Raw genomic sequence first — 22,388 nt, 5'->3', positions numbered from 1 at the left:
GATGATGTAGCAAAAGGACGCTAACAAAATTCAACGTTCCTTAGAGTTATAATAGAAGATTAGTCAGTGGCTAGAATCTCTCATGCTGTACAGGCAATTGTGAAAAATAAGGAATGGTTTTGATTCCAGTGCTCTGACCACAGAGAAATATCATGAATCGAGATTGATAAAAAGCAGTACCTCAATTATTCTAAAGGTGACTGAAACAGGAAACAAAATTGGCAAAGACGGAAATGGAATTATTTAAAAATACAAAGTTACAAAGCAACTAGCCATAAATATTTCTTGCATTAAATGTCTTTAAATTATATATCAGTATTTCAAAATACGACTCACAGGAGTTGCTGGCATACATGAAAATAATAAAAGCATTCTTTGAATGCCCTTCTTTTTTGGTGCAAAGTATGTTTGAATATAACATGCATGTACATTATCACAGTATTTCCCTATCATTTCCAGTCTGATTCCTAATGATAAGTACTTAGGATTTACTTACTGAATCATCAAGGCCATCTATATGTAAAACCACTGTTTTAGCACGTTTATTTGTACTGCCCAGGAAAAACTGAGCTTTCCGCCGGCAAGAATTCATTTCATTCACACCATCCATGTCTGACATGTTGGAAGCCTGAAGGATGTCATAGACTTCAGAGGCTAAAAGTTTAGTCTCTCCTGGTGTAGTAGTCCTTAAAGAAAAAATAATACATTGAGATTTATAAGGATCTATTTTCACAGTTTTATTTCAATTAGCTGCCCCATTTATGACTCAGTATCTTGAATGATCAGCACACTACGGAAGCATTTTATATAGCTAATATGCAGTTAGAAGAAAAGATTCCTTAATTTAAAAAAAATAAAATAAAAGAGAGGGTCTACCCAACCCACTTCCATCATCCATATGCCAGTGCTATTACCAGCCTGAAACTGAAGCCAGAATGTTTATGTTAATTTTATACCTGTGAGCTTCTTTTGCACCATTATTTTTTAATGATATATCAAGAACACTTTTAGTTTTTATTTCTCTCTCTGCTATGTGTCATATCTATTTAGAAACTTGCAAACACAATAATTAAACTGATTGACAAACTTTGATAACCCCCCCCCCCCACAACATGTTGATTAGGATACACAATGCAACCATGTTGTGTTCTATTTGCTTAATAGCATCTTTGATTAATCTCAGTTCCCAGAACTACGTTGACATAGCTGGTGCTACAAAAAGAAAGCAAATGCAGCTGTAGATATAACATAAATAGTTGCCCCTGTACGAGAGGATATCAAACTGCCTTAGAGATAAGTATTCCATGTCTTACCTACCTTGTGGGGTACCATTCCCATTTTACCTGGAATTTTACATTTTAAATAGAGTCACAGAGATTAAGTAACAAGTCAAAAGTTCTGCAGAAAGTCAACAGCAGAGCAGGGACTAAAACCCACAAGTTCAGACTCCCAGGTCCCTGCTCTAACCACCATTCCACACCCTTCTCGACTGTGGATCTTTAAAAATAGCATTGTGGAGATATTCCGTATTAAATAAGTTAAAAGTAGGTTAAAATTGGTGGCATAAGCTATATGGGAAGCTTTAAAGGAAATGAATTTAGATATTAGACTGGACATCTTTCATTATTTTCTTATGCTTAATCACAACTGAATTTAATGGGCCAAATTCATCACTGAATTAATTTCACTGACTTCAATGGAGGGCAGGATTTGACCCATCATTAATAAACTATAATATTTTGAATGAATAAAAACAACACTACAGCAACATCGTACAATGCATCTTACTGTGGCCAATCACAGGCATAAATATATTGTAGTAAATAGCTAAGTTTTTCCTTTGAAGCTTTCTTCCTTACTATTTCATCCCAATAACTAGCCCGGGTCAAACATTACCTCCATCCCAATTTCATATCACAGAAGAATAATGTTGGAGCAAAATCTTAGTCAATTCCCTCCCTCTAGGTCTCCTAGTGAGTCTTGTCTTCTCTTCCCTGTGACTGTCTTTTAGATTGTAAACTCTTTAGGGAAGAACTATCTTATTTGAGTATCAGTACAATGTTCACCATGCCTGCACTTAAATTAAAGCGATACTGTGAGGTTTGTCCTAAAGATGATAAAAAACAAGACACTGGGGCCTGAACCAGTACAGCATTTAAACAGTCACTTAAAATTAGGCACATGCTTAAGTTCATCCCTCTACAAGGAAAAACACACTTAAGTAAATCGAGGTCAGATAAAAAATGCATGCTTTTTTTTCATGATACTCAGATTCACTGGACAAAATGCGTACATGTCGTCCACGGCTTGAAGTTGAAGGATGGCGTCTATATTTAGGTGCTAAAATTTGACAGCAGTGCCATGTGAGCTGATGCCTCAAGGAACGATAAGTTAACTTTCAAGAAAATGACAGCTTAACAGGGCACCATAACACTAAACAGCCGTTTGTTATGTTAAATTGTGTCCAACAAAATTAAAAGACACAGAAGCAAAGTCTTCTGTAATACCTATTCCCTTTCAAATATAATTTGTTTTTCCATTAAACTTAACTGGCCAGTTCACAATCAGTATAACTTTTTCCCAAAAGCTTTTTTCTAAATACAGTAACTCCTCACTTAACGTCATCCTAGTTAATGTTGTTTTGTTGTTATGTCATTGATCTATTAGAGAACATACTCATTTAATGTTGCGCAATGTTTGCTTATAACATTGTTTGGCTGTGGGGGCTTGGACCCAGGATGGGCTGACAGCTCCCCTCCACCCTCCCAGTGCCTCCTGCCTGCTGGTGGCCCCGTAGATCAGCAACTCCCCCCTCTCTCCCTGCACCTCCCGCCTGCAGCAATCAGATGTTTCGCAGCATTTAGGAGGCTCTGGGGGGGACACGGTGCGCAGCCTTCCTCCTCCCCCCTAGAGCCTCCTGAACACCCCGAAACAGCTGATAGCTGCAGGCGGGAGGCACAGGGAGGAGCGAGGACATGGGGCACTCGGGAGGAGGAGGTGGAGCAGGGGTAGGAAAAGGCAGGGTGGGAGGGCAGCGAGGGCTGGAAGAGCCAGGGGTTGAGCACCCCCCAGCACTTTGGAAAGAACAGCAAGAGGAGCAGCTGGATGATCCACCCTCTTTCAACCTCTGACTCCACCACCTCAACCAAGCTTCACTATCATCGTTGCTGAGTACAGTATTAAATTGTTGGTTTAAAATTTATACCTATATTACATTGTTTGTTTAAAACTGTTTAAAATGTATCCTGTATATCTATATAATGTCTTTTGTCTGGCTGAAAAAATTTCCCTGGAATCTTACCCCCACAATTTACATTAATTCTTATGGGGAAATTGGATTAGCTTAACATCGTTTCGCTTAAAATTGCATTTTTCAAGAACATAACTACAATGTTAAGCGAGGAGTTACTGAACAAGTTTCTTATCTTAGCCTTAGAGTACATCATGGAACACAAAATAATCAGTTCAGAAAAGACAGAGACTACGATAATAAAAGTTCCTTAAAAAAAAATCCCACTAAAAACATTAGCCATAAAAAGGCACAGAAACTTAAAATTCGAAGTTGAATGGTATGCTATCTAATAATGAAATGGGACTTAATGTATAATGTAACAGTAAGCTGCATATATTTAGTGCTCCAATATCACAGCTGGCAGGAATTCTTATATAATTCCAGCTATCTTCATATAACTTAATTATTAAAATAACCTGCTAATTTGACAGCACAAAAAGCAAAATCTGCTATTTTTTACAGACACATTAAAAAAGTATTCTCTAGGTTGTCCCCAAAACAATCCTTTTTTTTTTAAAAGTAAGGAAACTGCTATGGAAAATCATTGAACAAATGTATTATCATTAACAACTTCTACTCATCAGTCTGCAGGGGAACACAAACTATCTTCCCATTCAAGTTAATGGGAGTTGGGATTGGGTACCAGAATCTCTGTTCACACAAAGATGATACTTTGTTGTTACTCAACAAGATTCAGCTCACATCGTATACGTACTATAACAATAGCAGTAAAATGAAACTAAATAAATGAACAGTCAAAGAGAGGCAAGCTGAAGTGATACCACCACAGTATAAAATCAGAGATACAAACCAGAAATAGGAATATCAGTCAAAGTAAAGTTATATGAAGTATCCATCTACATAATGCAATACTGCCAATAATTCCAATAACTAAGTTACAAACAAAAAATAGCATTATGCCAAATACATTACAGTTTCTAATGTGCTGGTAAAATAGAGTAAAATCTAAGTCTTGCACCAACCTGTTCCTGTTTCAGTTAAAGGGACTAACAATATAACATCACCACATGATTAATTAAGGATGAAATTATGAAAAACTAATACAATCATTACAAAATTAAACACTTTTTGGCAGAAAAATAAGTTGATCATGACCAGGGAAATACACTCTATATATTGTAAAACCAATACCATATTTAAAACTTTTATGTTCTTTTGTGTTTGTATGGCACCTGGAACACTATGGGTGCTACTGGAAAAATAAAAATAAAAAACATAAAAATGTAAACCACTAATGCACAGTATAAATACAGTAAAATGTGAACAGGCAAGACAGTCTAGTAAAGACTAAAATACAATGAAGTTAAATTAAAGCTCTAGCAGTACTGTCAACACTGGATCAAAGTAGTATGTGATATATCAGGAGAGGATGTGTGAGATAGATCCTGTTTAAAAAAATAAAATAACTTAATTGCAAACACAGGAAACTCTGAAGCAATGGTGTGTGCGCTCAACTAAATGTGTACAGTTCATCACAGGGTTCTTATCTTTCACATTGTGATGGGGTGTATCTATTTCACCCAGATTTTTCGAAGCCATTCATCCTACAGACGGATGCTTCAGAAGTCGGGTTTGGGGCCGTACTGTCACGGGAGCTGGATGGGGAGGAACGCCCCATGCTCTACCTGAGCCGGAAGCTACACCCCAGGGAGACTAAATATTCCACCATCAAGGAGGGCTCAGCAGTGAAGTGGGCGATTGAGGCCCGAAGGTATTACCTATGAGGGGGCCCCTTCCGCCTCATCACGGACCATGCACCTTTCCGTTGGATCAACACCATGAAGGACTCGAATGCCCAGATTATGTGGTGGTACCTCTCCCTCCAAGACTACAAGTTCAGTGTGCTACACCATATAGGTAGGGATCATGCTAATGCGGACTTCTTTTCCTGAATGGGAGGGGAAGACGAAGGAGAAGGACCCTCGCTGGGTCCTTGCTTGAGGGATAGAGTGTGTGGCAGGGTGTAACTACCCTGCACTGACCCCGCTCAGGTTAACCGCACACTGTGGGCCAAAGAGGCCACCCCCCTTGCCTCTGCCGGGCATGCTCAACCAGGAGACAGGATATAAAAGGGAGTGGTCTAGCTCAGTCTGGGCTGGCTGAGGAGGAGAGCGGATGCATACTGGAGGCTCCTGCCAGGGAGCTGCAGGGGCTACAGACCATGGAGGTCAACCCACTGGGATCAACGGCAGAACCACCAGACCTTGGAGGAAGAGTGAATCGGAATGCTGACGCCCCCAGGAAAACTCACAGAGCAGGAACCAAGGGTAGGAAGCAACCCAGGGAACACAACTCTCAAAATAGGAAACTGAGCCAAACTGCAGACTCCTGATTTTACAGAGGCCTGGGTCAGGACCTGGTGGAGAAGGGTGGGCCAGGGTCCCCCTGCCCTGCCCCATACCTACCTCAGGGTGCAGGCACTACTCAAGGGCTCCAGCTCCGTGGCCCAGGGCAGCCCCGCGGGGCCCTGTGGGGCTCCGGCCACGGTGCCCTGCTTTATAGGCTAGGGCATTAGTATCTATTCTAGCCACTTGAGCTGTAACCCATTATTTGTCGCATGCGACCTGACACCTTGTGTTGGGGTGTATCTACCCCATGACACAAATATTTAAAAGGTCAAAAATAGTGAGTACATTTTATAAAGAGCAAATAACTGATCCTACTAACACTGTTGTCAATGGGATAACTTATGGTAATCAAAGCTATTCCAAATGGAAAGTGTCTGGAGAATTGGATCCTAACATTTTAAAGTTAAGTTTCATTTAATGTAATTTATATATTCATGGAAAACAGCACCTGTTATGAGTCCCAGGGAAGCTGTTTATGTTCATAGTACTGAACCGAGTGAATTTCTGTCTTAACCCTAAAATGAGAGCTAACCAGTGTGGTTTCTGCACAGGTCGATTTACATTCCGTGTTACATATGGTCTGAGGAATCTTACTGAAAAGTCTGAAGCACTGATATAAAAACCTCACATTTAAACTGCCCTTTTATCATTGAATGTTTCCACTGAAATCAGTAAAGAAATATATAATATGAAAGGACTCAGTAAAGTATTCTCTCTAAAGACATCTATTTGGAGAAACCCATTCTTACAATGAACCTCAATTGTCTTTCCAAACAACGTTTGGGAAAGTGTATGTTTTGTTAGAAGTCAGCATTTCCAGAGGGCCACAATGCATATTTTTAATACTGAAATACAGTAATTAGAGACCTCAGGAATGGAGGTTGTTCATAATTCAGAAAAAGTTATGGTTCTTTCAGAAGTTTACAACTGAATATTGACATAATACAGCTTTCAAACTTTACTACGCAGAAGAATGCTGCTGCTTTCCTTTTTTTTTTTTAATAGTGTACATTTTAACACAGTACTGTATTTGCTTCCTTTGGGGGGGAGGGGGTTTCTGCAGCTGCCTGACTGCGTACTTCTGGTTCCAAATGAGGTGTGTGGTTGATCAGTTCGTAAATCTAGTGCTCATAACTCTGAGGTTCTACTGTATAAATATGCTTGACAGAGGCACTCTCCAGTTAAATATAGGTTCACGAAAAATCAGCTGATTTTTTGCCATAACTGATAAATTATTGCATTTCCAATCACCATAGTGCACCAATTAAATGTCAGAGACTTTATCCTACACGATATTGAAAGTACATGGAAGGAAGCTCAAAGTTATCCATTACAAATTTAACACACTGTGGGCAGGTGTTAAGAATTTTTCAAGAGTTAAATGTATAAACTAACACTTCAAATAAGGGTTATAATTTTGTTTTATTAAAATTATTATAGGATAACAAATCTTTCTATATACACTTTAACTATATGCTTTTATCAAATATACCAAACTGTCCCTCAATCTATTCATTTTCAGTGGCCAATTTCTCATAAGCTTCACTATTCTTATGTTCAAGATAGTTTCAGTCAGTTGGGATAGTTTTGATCGGCACTAAGGTGCACAAGATTGGATACTCCACGGCATGTTGATGGCAATCAGCTAAATAGGGAAAAGTTGCCAACACTTGTTTCCAGAAATGGATCTGTCACTAACACTAGCTTGCTGAAAATTTACAGCACAGATGAAAATCCAAAAGGCAGAGCACAATATTGAAGACGACTTGCAAGACAAAACCATAGGGATTACTTCTGCTTGGGGATTATGTAAAAAGTAGGCAAGCATTTTGGAGGCTAAAATATTATTTGGTATAATTGCTAAGGACATTGAGTTGGTGCTCTAAGATAGGATAATCGTTCTGAGATCTCTTTTCGATCAACAAAATTGATCAGGATTCTGAGAGTTGCTCAACATTGCCTCTATTGCTGAACAGGTATTGAATAATCTCTTTAATACCCTAGATTTCTTCTCCAGACTACAAGAAGCAGGACAGCAAGGAAAGAAGCAGGAAGTAACTGCTTTTGACAAATGATCCAACTCTTCTGTCTTAAGTGTTGAAAGCAAAGAAGCCCCTCTAGTCAAAAGGATGTTGTGAAGGCCAAGACCATAACAGGGTTCAAAAAGAACTAAATAAATTCATGGAGGATAGGTCCATCAATGGTTATTAGCCAGGATGGGCAGGGATGGTGTCCCTAGCCTCTGTCTGGCAGAAGCTCGCAATGGGCGACAGAGAATGGATTACTTGATGTTCATTCCCTCTGGGGCACCTGGCATTGGCCATTGTCGGAAGACCGGATACTGGGCTAAATGGACCTTTGGTCTGATCCACTATGGCTGTTTTCATGTTCTTATGACTTTTGATAGAACTGGAGATGGACACTGCCACCACAAGCAGTACCACAGACCTGACAAGAACAGGAGCTTCTTATTCTTTCTGGTATATCAAATGAAGAGGTATACCTGAAGTCTGGCTGGGCATAAAAATTAGAACTGGAAATGAAAGCTTCCAACTTTTCCTGTGTGATAGGCACATTATTCACCTTTTTATTTTCTTCGAGTCCTAGTCTAAAGGTTCCCTGAACATCTGGCTGTCACTATATGGCAGGGCCATGATGTCAAATTTAGCACAACTGATGAATGACCCGTTATAACTTCAGTAACGATGGTGGGCTATCATGTGCCCAGCAATAAATCAGGTGAATAAATGGATGCAATCCTGCAAGCCATCAGGGTCCTCTACAAAGGGAAAGAGCCTCTTAAGACTGTAAAGAGCAGCTCTTCAAGAGGGTTGATCTCAGCAATGTGGTCAATTAGAGTCTAAGAAGTGTAGAGGGAGTAAATCAAAAGGAGTAAGTTATGAGGGGAAAATGAAAATAAAAAAAGCTTATCCAATTCTTGTCCTAAGACTAAGATTTCAGTGGGTAAAGAATTGGTCATCCTTTTCATCAGGAAGCCTGTATAGAGAATTAGCAAGTGGAATAGGTATGCTGGGCTGCACAGAATTTATTTATTTCTGGACCACTTGTTGAAGACAAATTACATAACTCAAAAGTTAATAATGTTTGAGATTCCCTATAGGAGACAATCAATATTATTCTTGCACAGAATCAGTAGGTTCGCCAAGAAAATAAAATTGTGATTTGTCTGGAACCGCTGACATGAGACAGTTATCACTTGAGAAATCTGGTCATTCAAATCCAGACAGGGCCTGGCGACAAATCTGGAGTAGCAGACAGTTGAATCTAATGCTCTTATACCCTTCTGAACCCAGTTCCTCAAAAGGTAAGTAACTTCTTAGAAGATATGTATCAGTAGGAATTTTTGAGTATTAACTAACTTGAAATTGACTAGCATGTGAGAGGGAGATTTTTCAATAGCTTATTTCCCAGCTGGCTCTCTGGATTTTCACCACAGTGGGTAAAGGATCCTCCAATTAGTACTGGGAAGAAGAGAGGTCTGAATTAAAGGATGGAAATGTAAGATAATATCCCATATGGTAACCAGACCCCTTTGTATCTCACATTACGTGCTAGGTTGACCCTTGGCCTTTTGAACATGCTGTTGCTGATGTGAAAGCTCCAGCCTCTTCCAAAGCCATGACTAGCAGCAGATGATCTAAAGAGGTTTGACACATTAGGCAGAGAGATCTGGAGGGCCCAGATTGCATTGCTTCAGCAAGAGAAGAGCATTTGTTTTCCTCTTCACCTTCATCCGTCTGTCAGTAACTGCACAGCTGCCTAGGTTTGTTCAGCTCCATATGCTCATTAGATAGCTTTAACAAAATGAAATATCTGCATATAACCAAAAACTCCAGCTTTAACAATATGAGTGCCCATACAGCCCTACTGAAAAAAGCCCTCTGCTTATCTATTGGGCAGCAGCAGAGCAACACACTGCCCAGCCATCATACCTCAACCTTTAGCTGGAGGAATTACCTTTAGAAGTAACAGGTGGGACTTATTCCATGGCCCATGAAATTCTTGGCCTCTCTGCTGAGTCTGCCAATCAAAGCTAAGCGTGGTAGTTACTTTGTGACCATATGGGAGCTGGAACTGAGACCGAAACTCATCTCATAAAGAGGGCTACCACGCATCCATTAGAAAAGAACTGTTAATCCCTAACTGAATTGGGCTGGTGTAAGGAAGGAAGGAAAATATATATTTTGTAGTTTAACTAAAACAAAGGAGTTTTTAGCAGCCATGAAAATGCTTTGAAAACAGAGGGGTTGGAGGTGAATGTAACAGGGCCTTGAAAATAATACGTTTAAAAGACAAGTTTTGGGAAGAATGCGGACATTAAAAGGTAACTGGTAAGACAGGAGGAAAAGTCCTTGAAAAACACTCTAAATTATAGAAGATGGTCATGAACTGATTAAAAGTGTTCAGTAATGTACTGGTAGTGTCCTTTAACATATCAATATTATCTTGAAGAAAGCAACCCAGTTATAATTCTTGTCTAGTCCAGGTCTAAGAAAAGAGTCCAACCCCAGAGTGCCCAAATCTGTTTCTTAGCTAAGGTCAGCAATTGCAATGACATCACTTGTTTGTTAAAGAATGAACTCTTGAAGGGTTGAAGCACCCAGGTCTAGCCCTTTCGTGAGTATCTTGATCAAATGCTTATGAATGATTTCTACTGAACAGAGGTAGGAATTGCTTATTGTGTAGGATTTTTAGACATGTTTAGAGCAATTGTACAGATATCATTTAGCCTTTGGATTTAATAAAGCAATTTATGGTTGAACTAGTGTTTGATATTGATTGTTTGACGGTACTGGTAATATTAATTCCAGTGTCTGGTTTCATATTGGTGACCTATAGGCAAAAGTCTCTGAAGCTCATTAGCAATGCCCAGAACATCCAGTGCCCTAATAAGTGCTACTATTACACCTTCAAGAGTGAAGTTTTCTGGAAAGAATATTTATTAAATCAAGATCTGACCTTTCCAGAGCTTACATGGGCAGGGTCTTCCCACTTTCTGCACACACAACCACCATCTCACATACACTGCTCTCAGTCTTCTTCAAACATACCCTAATACGTGCCCCCCACCCTGTTCTTAAAAGCACTGCACTCATTAACCAAAATACACTAAACTATTAACTCGACATTCAAATATGTTCTGCAATGCAAAATCCTCTCAAAAACTATACCAAAATCCTAATACTAACATATATATTTTTCCCCGCATGATTCATTATCCAAATTTGAACTTACAACCTTCAGATGCACAGCTCAGAGCTCTTCACTTCAGTTATAGGAGTAAGTGGTAGTGGAGGCATGTTGTTATTCTCTATGAGGAGCATCCCAAAGACGATGACAACTATTTGTGAATTAGCACTAGAATGTTGGCTATAAGTATTCCAGGTTTCTATTCCTGACTCTGGGGGCAGAGTATGGGCCAGTGGCTTAAACACAGACAAGTGCAGTCAGCTGCTGAACCCGGGATCTCTACAACTAAAACATGTACTCCTATCACTTCAGCAAAAGGACCATTTTCACTAGCATGGGGGCAGTAACAGACTCAAACATCTCTAATTTTGAGGGCTACTAGAGACGGAAGAGAGCCACATTGTGTTATCTCCTTGAGGAACCTAGCCTAATTTAGCCTATTTCACCTAAAAGGAAGCATGGCAACATGAATGAGACTTGAGTCTGTCACAGAGATCTGAGTTCTATTCCCAGCTCTGCCTAACGATTAACCTGCATCTTAAACACATATGGTCCGAAGAACTTCAGCCTTGCAATCTGAAATCAGTTTAAGCCCTAACCCGTTTTCCTCTGCCTCTTCACACGCCACACTCATTTTGTGTTGGCGCTGAACGTATAGCCTTAAGCTGATGCTAAATAATTTGTTTGTGCATGGGATGTGGGGGTGGTCTTTGGAAATTAAAAGCTTGCTAGTGTGAAATTTTAGATTTGAACCTGCGGCCCTCATCTGTGTATGGCAGTGTGACATTCGAGCTGGCCTCACACCAAAATTATCGCTGCTCTGTCTGCTTAGGTGAAAAACTTGGGTAATCTGGTGGTGGACATGTTATAGATCTTATGCAAAGATAAGCCAAACTTGTATTGGTCAGTCTAGCAGGTGTGCTACTGCTGCTTAAACTGGCAGTTTTAAAGTAAATCCTAAACATATCTCGGGGTCTTTTAATGGATCCTTCTTCTAATCCAGCCATGGATTAGAACCCATGGATCCTTCTTCTAATCCAGCCATGCTGTGCTCATGGTATTGAGAGAATTTGCACTGCAAATTTGGAAGATTTGTCTTTCCAGTAGCTCCAGAACATAAGAGTTATAACAAGGTCCCAGCATAACCTACCTGTAGGCAGTCCTTGCCAGGGATGGGGACAGCATTGAGGGCTACCAGGGCCTGAGTGCAACATGTGTTGCCAAGCCTTTTGGGGTGAGCAGTAGTAGAGCTTTCAAGAACAACTCTTGGCTATAGCATTTCTTACTATAAATGCCAATCAATACAATTGCCAGTTAAAGCAATAAATCCGTGTGTGCAAGTTTGTTAAATATTTTTGGACAATCTATATGAATCTGTTTTACACATTAAAAGGAGAGTAACACTTTGTACGGTTCTTAATTGTACATAATGACGTTCTGTCTTAAATAACCTTGCCAAACTTCTGTTACATTAGCTGTACAATGTGTGACTGGTAGTTATACCTCCCCTAAGTTAGAGGCATGAAGTCTTGGCTAGTAAGGGTTGCAAAGTATAAAGACAGGTTTCAGAGTAACAGCCGTGTTAGTCTGTATTCGCAAAAAGAAAAGGAGTACTTGTGGCACCTTAGAGACTAACCAATTTATTTGAGCATAAGCTTTCGTGAGCTACAGCTCACTTCATCGGATGCAGTGAGCTGTAGCTCACGAAAGCTTATGCAAATAAATTGGTTAGTCTCTAAGGTGCCACAAGTACTCCTTTTCTTTTTTAAAGTATAAAGAAATATTAAAAGCAGTCAGAAGAGCTAGGATTAATGTGCCTTCCCCAAGGCTACAGGGTATTGAAAAAGAGAATTTTACTGGTCATGAAGGAAAGGTATGACAGACCTGCAAGATGAATTACAAGCAGCAGATCTGTTATCTCCTTAGCATACTAACTTTACAAATTACCTGTGATATACTAAACTAGGAAAAGTTTCAATAAGAGCGAGCTCTGCATTTAGACTGTCCATTTTATGCTAGACAAAGACAGTGTGCTCAAGAAATATTTTATGACATTTACATAATCACTCTAAATTTCTCCAGTTTCCTTGATCATCTGTTCCCATTCTATTATGACATGAATATTAAATTGTGGGATGAACCTGTACTCTCGAAGAACCAAATGTAGGTTTTTGTATGCTATATCTATAGTCTCACAAATGCTCTTGAAAGCAATAAAATAATTCCCCTTCGTGTATAGCGTTCATAGTGCAAAACCACTAATCTCTTGTTATTGCAATGTAATTATTTTACTATTTAATAAAAATACACAATGCTAACTAGGCATTGAGTGTTCACTAGTTCAGCCTATTATCCGTTTATCACCAGAAAAGAATACAAACTTTAAACCATAGTGTAACAATAGATTTAAACAGATGTCATATGCTTATCCCAGCTATTTGTCCAATTTCATTTAACTCTTGCTATATACACACACACACACTAAAAGGGAGGTCAGTATTTAAACTTCCACAGCTTGGTATCTACCAGATGGACACATTCCATCAAAATCAGGCCCTATTACTCAATGAAATTTCAGGCTTTTAGCATTTGCTAGATAAAATTGGGCCTAATAGACATAGAACTTCAGTGTTGTAGCTATGTCAGTCCCAGGATATTGAAGGGAGGTGGGTGAGGTAATATCTTTTATTGGACCAACTTCTGTTGGTGAGAGAGACAAGCTTTCAAAAAATATTACTTCACCTACCTTGTCTCTCTAATAGAACTTCATGCTGAGTTTCACAGTATTTAGTTGAAACAGCTTGTCCCAGTAGTGAACAGCGATCACTTAATGTAATATATGTTTATGGCAAGAATCATTTTCATGGTACTTCTGCTATAATGATTTAATGGTAACATGAGGAGCACCTCCTCTACCTATCCCTCCCCACTGTATGACATTAATGATGTATATAAAGTCATTCCTGCCCTTCCTCAGTGACCATCCTGAAAGAGCAAGATTAACAGTAGTGCTGATAGCATTGAGGGAGAACTCTACTTCTGGTTAACATTTTTTAATAAAAATAAAATAAGTACCTTTCCAGGAAAATTTTACGGGATTACTTATTCTTGGTTTTCAATGGTAAATTTCAGATGGTTTTACTTTTCTGAAACCTACCAATAAAAAGCAAAACCATGCCTTGGAAAGGTTAAGAATTAACCTAACCCCAGTCATAACATGAATGAACAGGAAAAGCCTGATACCAACATGCAATAGCATGTTGCATAATAGCAAAGAGCTGTTGACTTTCGAAATTCTGAAGTGTCAAGTTGTGGTACTACTACCAAGCATCAGTATGATGAACTATTTCTATTCATTCATGATGAAAGTGTCCAGTTGGCTAGCTGTCACTGAAAAGAAAGAGCTTGTCATCTGCAGAAATATATTTTAAAAAAAACAACACTGAATTCAATTACTTCATTTCACAAATGTATGTTGTAACTTTTGCTTATGTTGGGAGTTATGAGGCTAAATACTGTAGCTAGGATTTATTCAAAAGACTTTCAATGTAGAAAACTCTGGAAAGAGTTAAATGCAGAAACAGATTCCGCATTAAAGTTTTCATGCTCCTGGAACGCTGAATTGGAGCTCAGTTCCCATAAAATAAAGTCTTGCTCTCATAGAATTTAAAATTACCAGAAGAAGAAACTTGTGGTAAGGCAAGAGAGACACATAGCTTTACAATCTAGAAAATTTTCAAAGGGGTAGACGATTAACACGGCTAATGCTAATCAATGCAATATAGATAATGTACTTGAAAATGAAGATTGTTTAGGTAATAATATTATTTCCTGTTTCAGTGCTCCTAAAACTACTTCCACGTTGATATCACAATGTGTACTTTTATGAGAAACCTCACATTACTGAGGCTAGGAGCGAAGTACCCAGCACAGGCCAGCAGCCAGGACCCAGGAAGGGGGGCTAGGAGCAGAACCCCACTGAAAATCTGGGGGTGCTGCAGCACCCCCTCAAACCCTTAGGTCCCAGCGCCCCCTCAAACCCTCCCACAGACCCACTCTCCCACTCCCTATGGCACTCACCAGCCCCTGATGGCAGGAGCACTGGTGCAGCCTGCAAGACGGTGTCTTGCCCCCTAAGCTAGCACCGCTCCCTGCCAGACCAGAGAGGCAAATTTTGAATTTTTTTTTAAGCACACAGCTGTGAGCTAAATAAGCTGCATGTGACCCGTGGGTTGAGAACCAGTGATATAGAGAATGGAACATATGTCAAAACTTCAAAAACCTTCTGTACCCCTTTCGGTGGACTGGAATGAATGGTAATGGAACAATTTACCAAAAGTTATGGAGGAATCTCCATCACTGGCAATTTTAAACTTCAGATTGGATGTTTTTCTAAAAGCTAGGCTGTAGGAATTATTTTCAGGAAGTTCCATGGCCTGTGCTATACAGGAGGTTAGACTAAATCAGAATGTTCCCTTTTGGCCCTAACGCATGAAAATAGGTCACCATTGTAATTTGTCCAAAGTTGTTACTTAGGACTTCTCTACATGGGGAAATTGATTGGAATAAGTATTGCAGAATACTTCACTGTGAGTACTCATTATTCAGGAATAAAAGTGTGTTCTTTCTGGAATAATTACTTCACTATAAACGCTCTATTCCAGCATAAAAATCATTATATTCTGGAATAATTTGAGTGTCCACATGGGGAGCTATTCGAGAATAACCCAAGAGCTATGCTAGTCTGTTTCCTCACGTAGACAAGCCCTTACACAACATTTCTATCATTTGCTGGGTTGTGTACAATAAATTAGTGATCTCAGTCCACTTCCTAGTAGACCCGCACCTGCTTCATAAAAACCAACATGACAACTGGCATTTTTGTTGACACTCAACAAAAGGGGCCAAGGACTAATGGGGCATGTAGATTGGCATCACATGTGGAGATGCTCCCCACAAGCTCAGGTTGGAGGCCCAATACTGGCAAGGAAGGGTGGGGAAATCTGTACTGCCAACTGCCTGTGTTGTTCCTTTTTCACAGATAAGTGACTTTGGTCTCCAACACTATCAATCTGGCACCTTTCCTGGGTACTAAATTCACTAAAAAAGAATCTGCAGCCCCTTTTAAAAAAAGTATTTTGGCAATTTTTGCTCTTTATTCCAGAGAGCTGTCAGAGTCAGCATATCACAGAAGCAGTGTCGTCCACTCATGATTCTGTCATGAGTCTCATGATAATTATTTCAGAGTGGTAGCCGTGTTACTCTGTATCAGCAAAAACAATGAGGAGTCCTTGTGGCACCTTAGAGACTAACAAATTTATCCGGGCACAAGCTTTCGTGGGCTAAAACCCACTTTATCAGATGCATGGAGTGAAAAATACAGTAAGCAGAATATATATTATAGCACATGAAAAGATGGGAGTTGCCTTACCAAGTGGGGGGTCAGTTCTAATGAGCCAATTCAATTAAGGTGGAAGTGGCCTATTCTCAACAGTTGACAGGAAGGGGTAAATACTAAGGGAAGGAAAATTACTTTTGTAGTGCTAATGAGGCCAATGTAATCAAGGTGGTCCATTTTCAACAGCTGCCAAGAAGGTGTGAGTATCAGCAGAGGGAAAATTACTTTTTGTAGTGACCCATCCGCTCTCAGTCTTGATTAAGGCCTAATTTGACGGTGTCAAGTTTACAAATTAATTCCAGTTCTGCAGTTTCTCGTTAGTCTGTTTTTGAAGCTTTTTTGTTGAAGAATTGCCACTTTTAAGTCTGTTATTGAGTGTCCAGGGAGACTGAAGTGTTCTCCTAATGGTTTTTGAATGTTACAGTTCTTGATGTCTGATTTGTGTCCATTTATTCTTTTGCATAGAGACTGTTTGGTCAATGTACATGGCAGAGGGGCATTGCTGGCACACATATCTATATATTCTGCTTACTGTATTTTTCACTCCATGCATTTAATGAAGTGGTTTTAGCCCATGAAAGATTATGCCCAAATAAATATGTTAGTCTCTAAGGTGCCACAAGGACTCCTGGTTGTTTTTGATGATAATTATTGTTTTTCTTAAAGCCCTAGCTCCTTGAGTCAAGTGGATATGTGATGATTTCAGCCTTCATTCTTAAAGAAAAAGTAAGTTTCTACCCCTTGCGACTGTGAAAAAAGTTTCAAAATGTGATCCTATTACACCCTAAAGGCTCAGAAAGCTGAAGGCAAATAAAAAGAACTAAAAAAATCATGAGATTATGTAAAAATAATAGATTTTGTGAACATTTGGGGTTGGCAATTCTGCAGAAGAACCTGCCTCAGCATTTTGTCTTGTAAACTGAACAGCTACCAAGGAAGGACACCGTATTTCTAGAATGTATTTGACATTGGCTGACTGCAAGGTTTAATTAGTGTTAAAGACACTCTGTGTTCCTGTTATTAAACCTTCCTCTCTGCTAATTTACATGAGTCCTCCTTTCTCTTCCACATTCCAATCTTGAGTGTGCAACCCTTCCTTCCCCCATACAGACAGACAGAATGGATGCAGGTTTTAGAGATGCAAATAGGTCCTTCCCCTGGAATGCCTTTTAAAGTTAATCTTGAAACATTAAATTCAGCAAATTAGCAAGATGTTTTTTATATGATCAGCAATTAAAACAGTTGATATTTAAATTGTTCGGTATCAGCTTTTACACTATAGAGATGAATGGATTGTTCATATACATCAAAACTATTGCTTCAGTCTGTCCCTGAAGACCAGGGGAAACAGTATTGCACTGATTATATGTAGAAAGAAAACTTCACAGATAGAAGGGGCAGACACTTGTTGTGATGTAAAATGAAACATTAAATGCTGAAGAACACATTGAAAATTCCAAATTACATGGAGATCCCCTAAACTAATGCTATTGGTTGACCCTTGTCATCAGAGTTTCTAAAACAGCAGATTGAAAACATCTGTATTCAATGTGCTTGCCAAACAAGTTTATTTCTCAAAAAGAAAAGGAGTACTTGTGGCACCTTAGAGACTAACAAGTTTATTTTTATTATACCAGTTCACACTTAGTATGTTCTCGCAATAAGTTTCAAATCTCACTTTTCTATTTTGAGATTACATTTAACCGCTTCACAAAATTCCTCGGTTGTGACCAAGGATTATGTTTAAATTGCTAGTGCATTTTGCAGTTTTATAGTCCTCTTAGCATTTAACCATGAAGGCACAGAGCTCAAACTAAACAATGATTATGAGCCTTTCTCTGCCAATAAGATAATACAAGAATAACGTCCACTTTCTTCAGTAACCAGCACAGAAAAAGTCTTTATCCATTTAGCATCATACAGCTTGATAAAATGGTTGAGCAACACCTGTTTTGAACATAGGCAGCAGATCCTTACAAACTGTTCCATTTTCAGATTTTGCCCAGTGATCACCTCTCATTTTCAAACCTTGCTAATTTTTCGTTTATTTTGAGATGCATATGGACAATAATGAAGGCAACTCAGATCTGTCATAATAATCCTTGCAAATACAAATAAACCTTATTTTAATCTTTATAAAGTTTGGACTGAAATTTCAAGTCTATCATTTTAATGGGATTGCTCTTGCAGTCTACTTTTATGCATCCATCTTTTTCTTTTTCAAATCCCTCCTCAAAAACCACACTCCTGTCATGAAACCTACTAGAGTTGGCTACCAAACCCTGAACTGTTAGGTTTCAGAGTTGTAGCCATGTTAGTCTGCATCAGCAAAAACAACGAGGAATACTTCGTTAGTCTCTAAGGTGCCACAAGGATTCCTTGTTGTTTCTGAACGGTTAGGATTAACATAACACCTGTTGCACTACCAGGAATCTCCACTGCTTGGCTATTTAGTGCTTTACATATATAATTTTAGTTCTGGCATGTGTCTGCTTGAATTGTAAATGTCCTAGGGCAGAGAGTGATTTTTTGTATGTTCTGCAGGAGCACTGAACGCACAGACATAGCACACTGACAAGAAATATTACACAAACAACACTCCCTATATCTCCAAGGAGAGATACTGAACAAACTGATGCCACATATACTGCATGATATTTCACTGAGCTTTGATCACAGAGAACGTGTGATTTTGCAAATGAACTTTAGCTTTGCAAAACTGTTATTATTTACCAGCCCAGCTATAAAATCTACTCTACAATGCTGACAAAAACAAAAGTATTTGATTCACTCTTCAAAACAGTCGTTCACTTCAAGTCTTATGAGGTTGCTCTGCTTATGGTCAGACTCAGACTAGTAATAGGAGCAGCCTAGGAATACTTGATCAGACATTAAGTAAATGCATCTTAGGTATACCCCTGGATGACAAGAGCCTTACCCACATTGATTTTGCCAATGATGTAGCGCTAGTTGTTGAATCAATGGACAAGCTGGTTATGGCACTTTGCCATGTGAAAAATCCATGGGCAACAGTCAGCCTGAAAATTAATTAGGGCAAAACCACAATTCTTTTGGTCAGCAATTCTGAACATGTGATCACACAGTTGAGAGTGCCGGTAATTTCACCTATTTCAGCTCTGTTAATTAGATAATCTGGGTGGCACTGAGAAAATTGAAACCTGCACTGCAGAAGCCTTGTTAATAGGACACTTCATCAACAGCATCTTTGAAAACTAAAGATCTTGATAAGCAGAGCACAAAACTGAGGATAATACAAGGCTTTGGTGGTCAAGATTGAAAAGAAGTTGGACACTATTCAGTTGAAGCACCTCTGAGTGATTTAAAATATTCAGTGGTTCAAATTTAAGCCACATGAAGAGATCTATCTTCTAACTAAACAGGTCCAGCTCTCAGTCGCCCAAGGCTCTCTAACGTGGTAAGGTCATTTGCTCGGAAAGTCTACCAACTTCCCTGCAAGAATCATCTTTGAATTTGACCCAATGAAAGCATGATGGAAAAGACATGCCGGAAGACCTAAAACATCATGGTTGGATGACATCACCACACACCTGTTCCCTGCAAACAATCTATAAGTACAATCTCGTAATGAGCCAGTTTATAAGATAGATCATCACAGAAATACATAACGTTTGCTGTCCTCTACGCTGTCCAGAAAGCCTGAGAGCCAACTAGCTTGGAACACCACTAAATTTTAAGTCTTGAAAAACACTCTTTTTAATCTAATACCTGCTGTAACCACTAGACCTAAAATTTGACTTACTAGAGCTGGTTCCAAACAGAGACCAAACGAGTATACAGAGTGTCTTTCCAGCTCCTTGCTGTGACCATCTATTATTAACAGTTATGTTGCGACAATACCTAAAGGCCTACTCGACAGGGTCTCCCATTGTGGAAAATGATAATCTCTGGTCCAAAGAGTTTACCATCTAGAAAACAAAACCTTGGATGAGACAAACAAACAAACAGGTTAGGGTGTGGGCCAAGAAAGTCAGAGTAATACAAATAGGGTTTGCACATCTACATTATGCTTGTACAAGATGATATGTTGTAATTACCAAACTTCAGCTTCAAGCATTTCAGAGAGCAGTTGCTCCATCAGTTTCTATGTTAACAAGAATACTGAAGATGGAGATTTACAAACATGCAAGCTCCCACACAGAAAATGCAACAATTTGTTAGTATATGCCCACAACCACTGCACAGTTTATCCTCCCCTCACAGAAGATATCACACAACAGCATAAGGTTTTTCATCACTCCCACCCTCCTTTTCTTGAGGGTATACATAACACAGAGAACAAATTGTTGCAACTTTTAAGGACCCTATTGACCCTCCTTTAGAGATGCAAGTTTAAATATTTAAACTAACATATTTAAAGTATACAGCAGATATGTGACAAGTACATGAAATATTTGTACACTGATTTGCATGAAATTAAAAGGACAATTCTCCAACCAACATTTTCCCCTCCTATTACCCCTCTAATATTCAGATTTGCTTTATTTGGACTTTACTCTTTTTTCCTCCCAAGTGTTCTCCCCTTTTCACAAAATCAAAAGGAAGACATTATACAATGAACATAAATAAAACCAATGTGATTCTGCATCTCTTACTGTATCAGTTTCAGCAAATATTACCTGAATTACTTTGATTTTTTTTAAGCTAAACATAATACATCTGAGCTTTGCCAGTTCCAGGGAGTAATTAAATTTTCAAAAACTATATGTAATTAAGACTACCCAAAATTAAAATTGAATAAGAAGTCAGGAATTACAGAAGTGCATGCATTTCACCATATCTGCAAAGGACTCTGTGTAATTAAACACATATTAATTGCCCTAATCTTCTTAGGCAAGTAATAAATTGGAAGAGCTGATTAATACGCTGGCTTTAGTTCAGCTTGTTAAACATGACACCCTGACAAAGGAAGACTATCTTGAAAAGCTCTTTTAGCTATTGGAATTTTACTCTCAGCAATTTGCCATTCTGCAATAAGAGCTATTTGGTATATTGATTACTCATCAGTATTTTTTTTAATACGTCAGTTATATTGAAAGAGTACCATTATGATGCTCAAGGATTATGAAATGATTGTGAACTTTAATCTTTACTGTCCATCAAGAGTCACTTTCATTCTGAACACAACATGAGTATTTTCTTGTAGGCTACAAATCCTAATTAATTCTAGAAGTTGCTAATAATATTTTATAAAGTCCAAGCAGACACATTAAGTTCCCCACACCAGGAAACCAATGACTACATCAGTATGTAACATTAAAGAGCTGCTGATGCCTCCTGGAAAACTCTGAAACACTTAGTTTTGAGAATATTCTCCATTCCCTCCCTTTTTAATTATTATTATTTTAAACACAAACACACACACACACACTCACACTCTCTCTCTCATTGGTAAAGTTTACCAGGACAGGAATCATGTCTTCCTAATGCACTACAGAAGGGGGGCCTGGTCCTCATGAAGACACTACCACAACAAAGAATAAACTGAATGGAAACAAGATTTTCATTTAAAAGTGTTTACTCCAGCTGCTTATTCATCACCTGAAAATACCTCAATTTCCAATTATAACACAACTGGTTGCTGAGGAAAGAATAACATTACAAAGAATTAGGGCTACAAGGGCTGGACTCTCATCTCACTATGATAATTTAAGTCCATTAAAATGAAGTTACTCTTGATTTAGTAAGCATAAGGGAGAGGAAAATCAAGCCACAGTGAAGAACAATCAGCAGGAATAGAAGAACTACTGAGAAGCTAAAATATTGAAGCTAGAGAAGTGCCCATATGAAGAGAAACAGGAAACATACAAATCTTACTAATACAGAAGAATGTAGAAAATATGGGACATGTAGATAGAAGTGTTTCTAAATAAAATGGCTCTTCAAAGTTTTCTATGAAAACATGCAGTTTTAACCTGGATTTCCCATATGCTATTGCAACAAGCAGCATTTTATAACAACCCTCTTATGAAATATCCACAAAGCTTTATAAAACATATTCCAAATCAAAGTAAGTCTGAAAGAACCTAGAAAACCCCAAAACATGTCTTTAAACTCAACTTTACCATTCCACTGAGTT

At 38.7% G+C, this 22,388-nt stretch overlaps 1 protein-coding gene across 1 annotated transcript in view; it reads right to left on the bottom strand.

Moving 5' to 3' along the window:
- The window catches only part of ARMC1 (armadillo repeat containing 1), a 44,770-nt gene that overhangs the window by 6,668 nt on the left and 15,714 nt on the right, over positions 1-22,388 (bottom strand). Inside the window, exon 4 of the mRNA XM_077810211.1 lies at positions 497-686. Within this exon, the coding sequence (XP_077666337.1) occupies positions 497-686 (190 nt within the window). The remainder of the gene's footprint in view (positions 1-496; positions 687-22,388) is intronic.

Source organism: Eretmochelys imbricata, chromosome 2 (genome assembly GCF_965152235.1).
Source record: "Eretmochelys imbricata isolate rEreImb1 chromosome 2, rEreImb1.hap1, whole genome shotgun sequence".
Taxonomy (NCBI): domain Eukaryota; kingdom Metazoa; phylum Chordata; order Testudines; family Cheloniidae; genus Eretmochelys; species Eretmochelys imbricata.
Note: the sequence above shows the minus strand (reverse complement) of the source record. Positions and strands in the feature narration are given on the sequence as shown.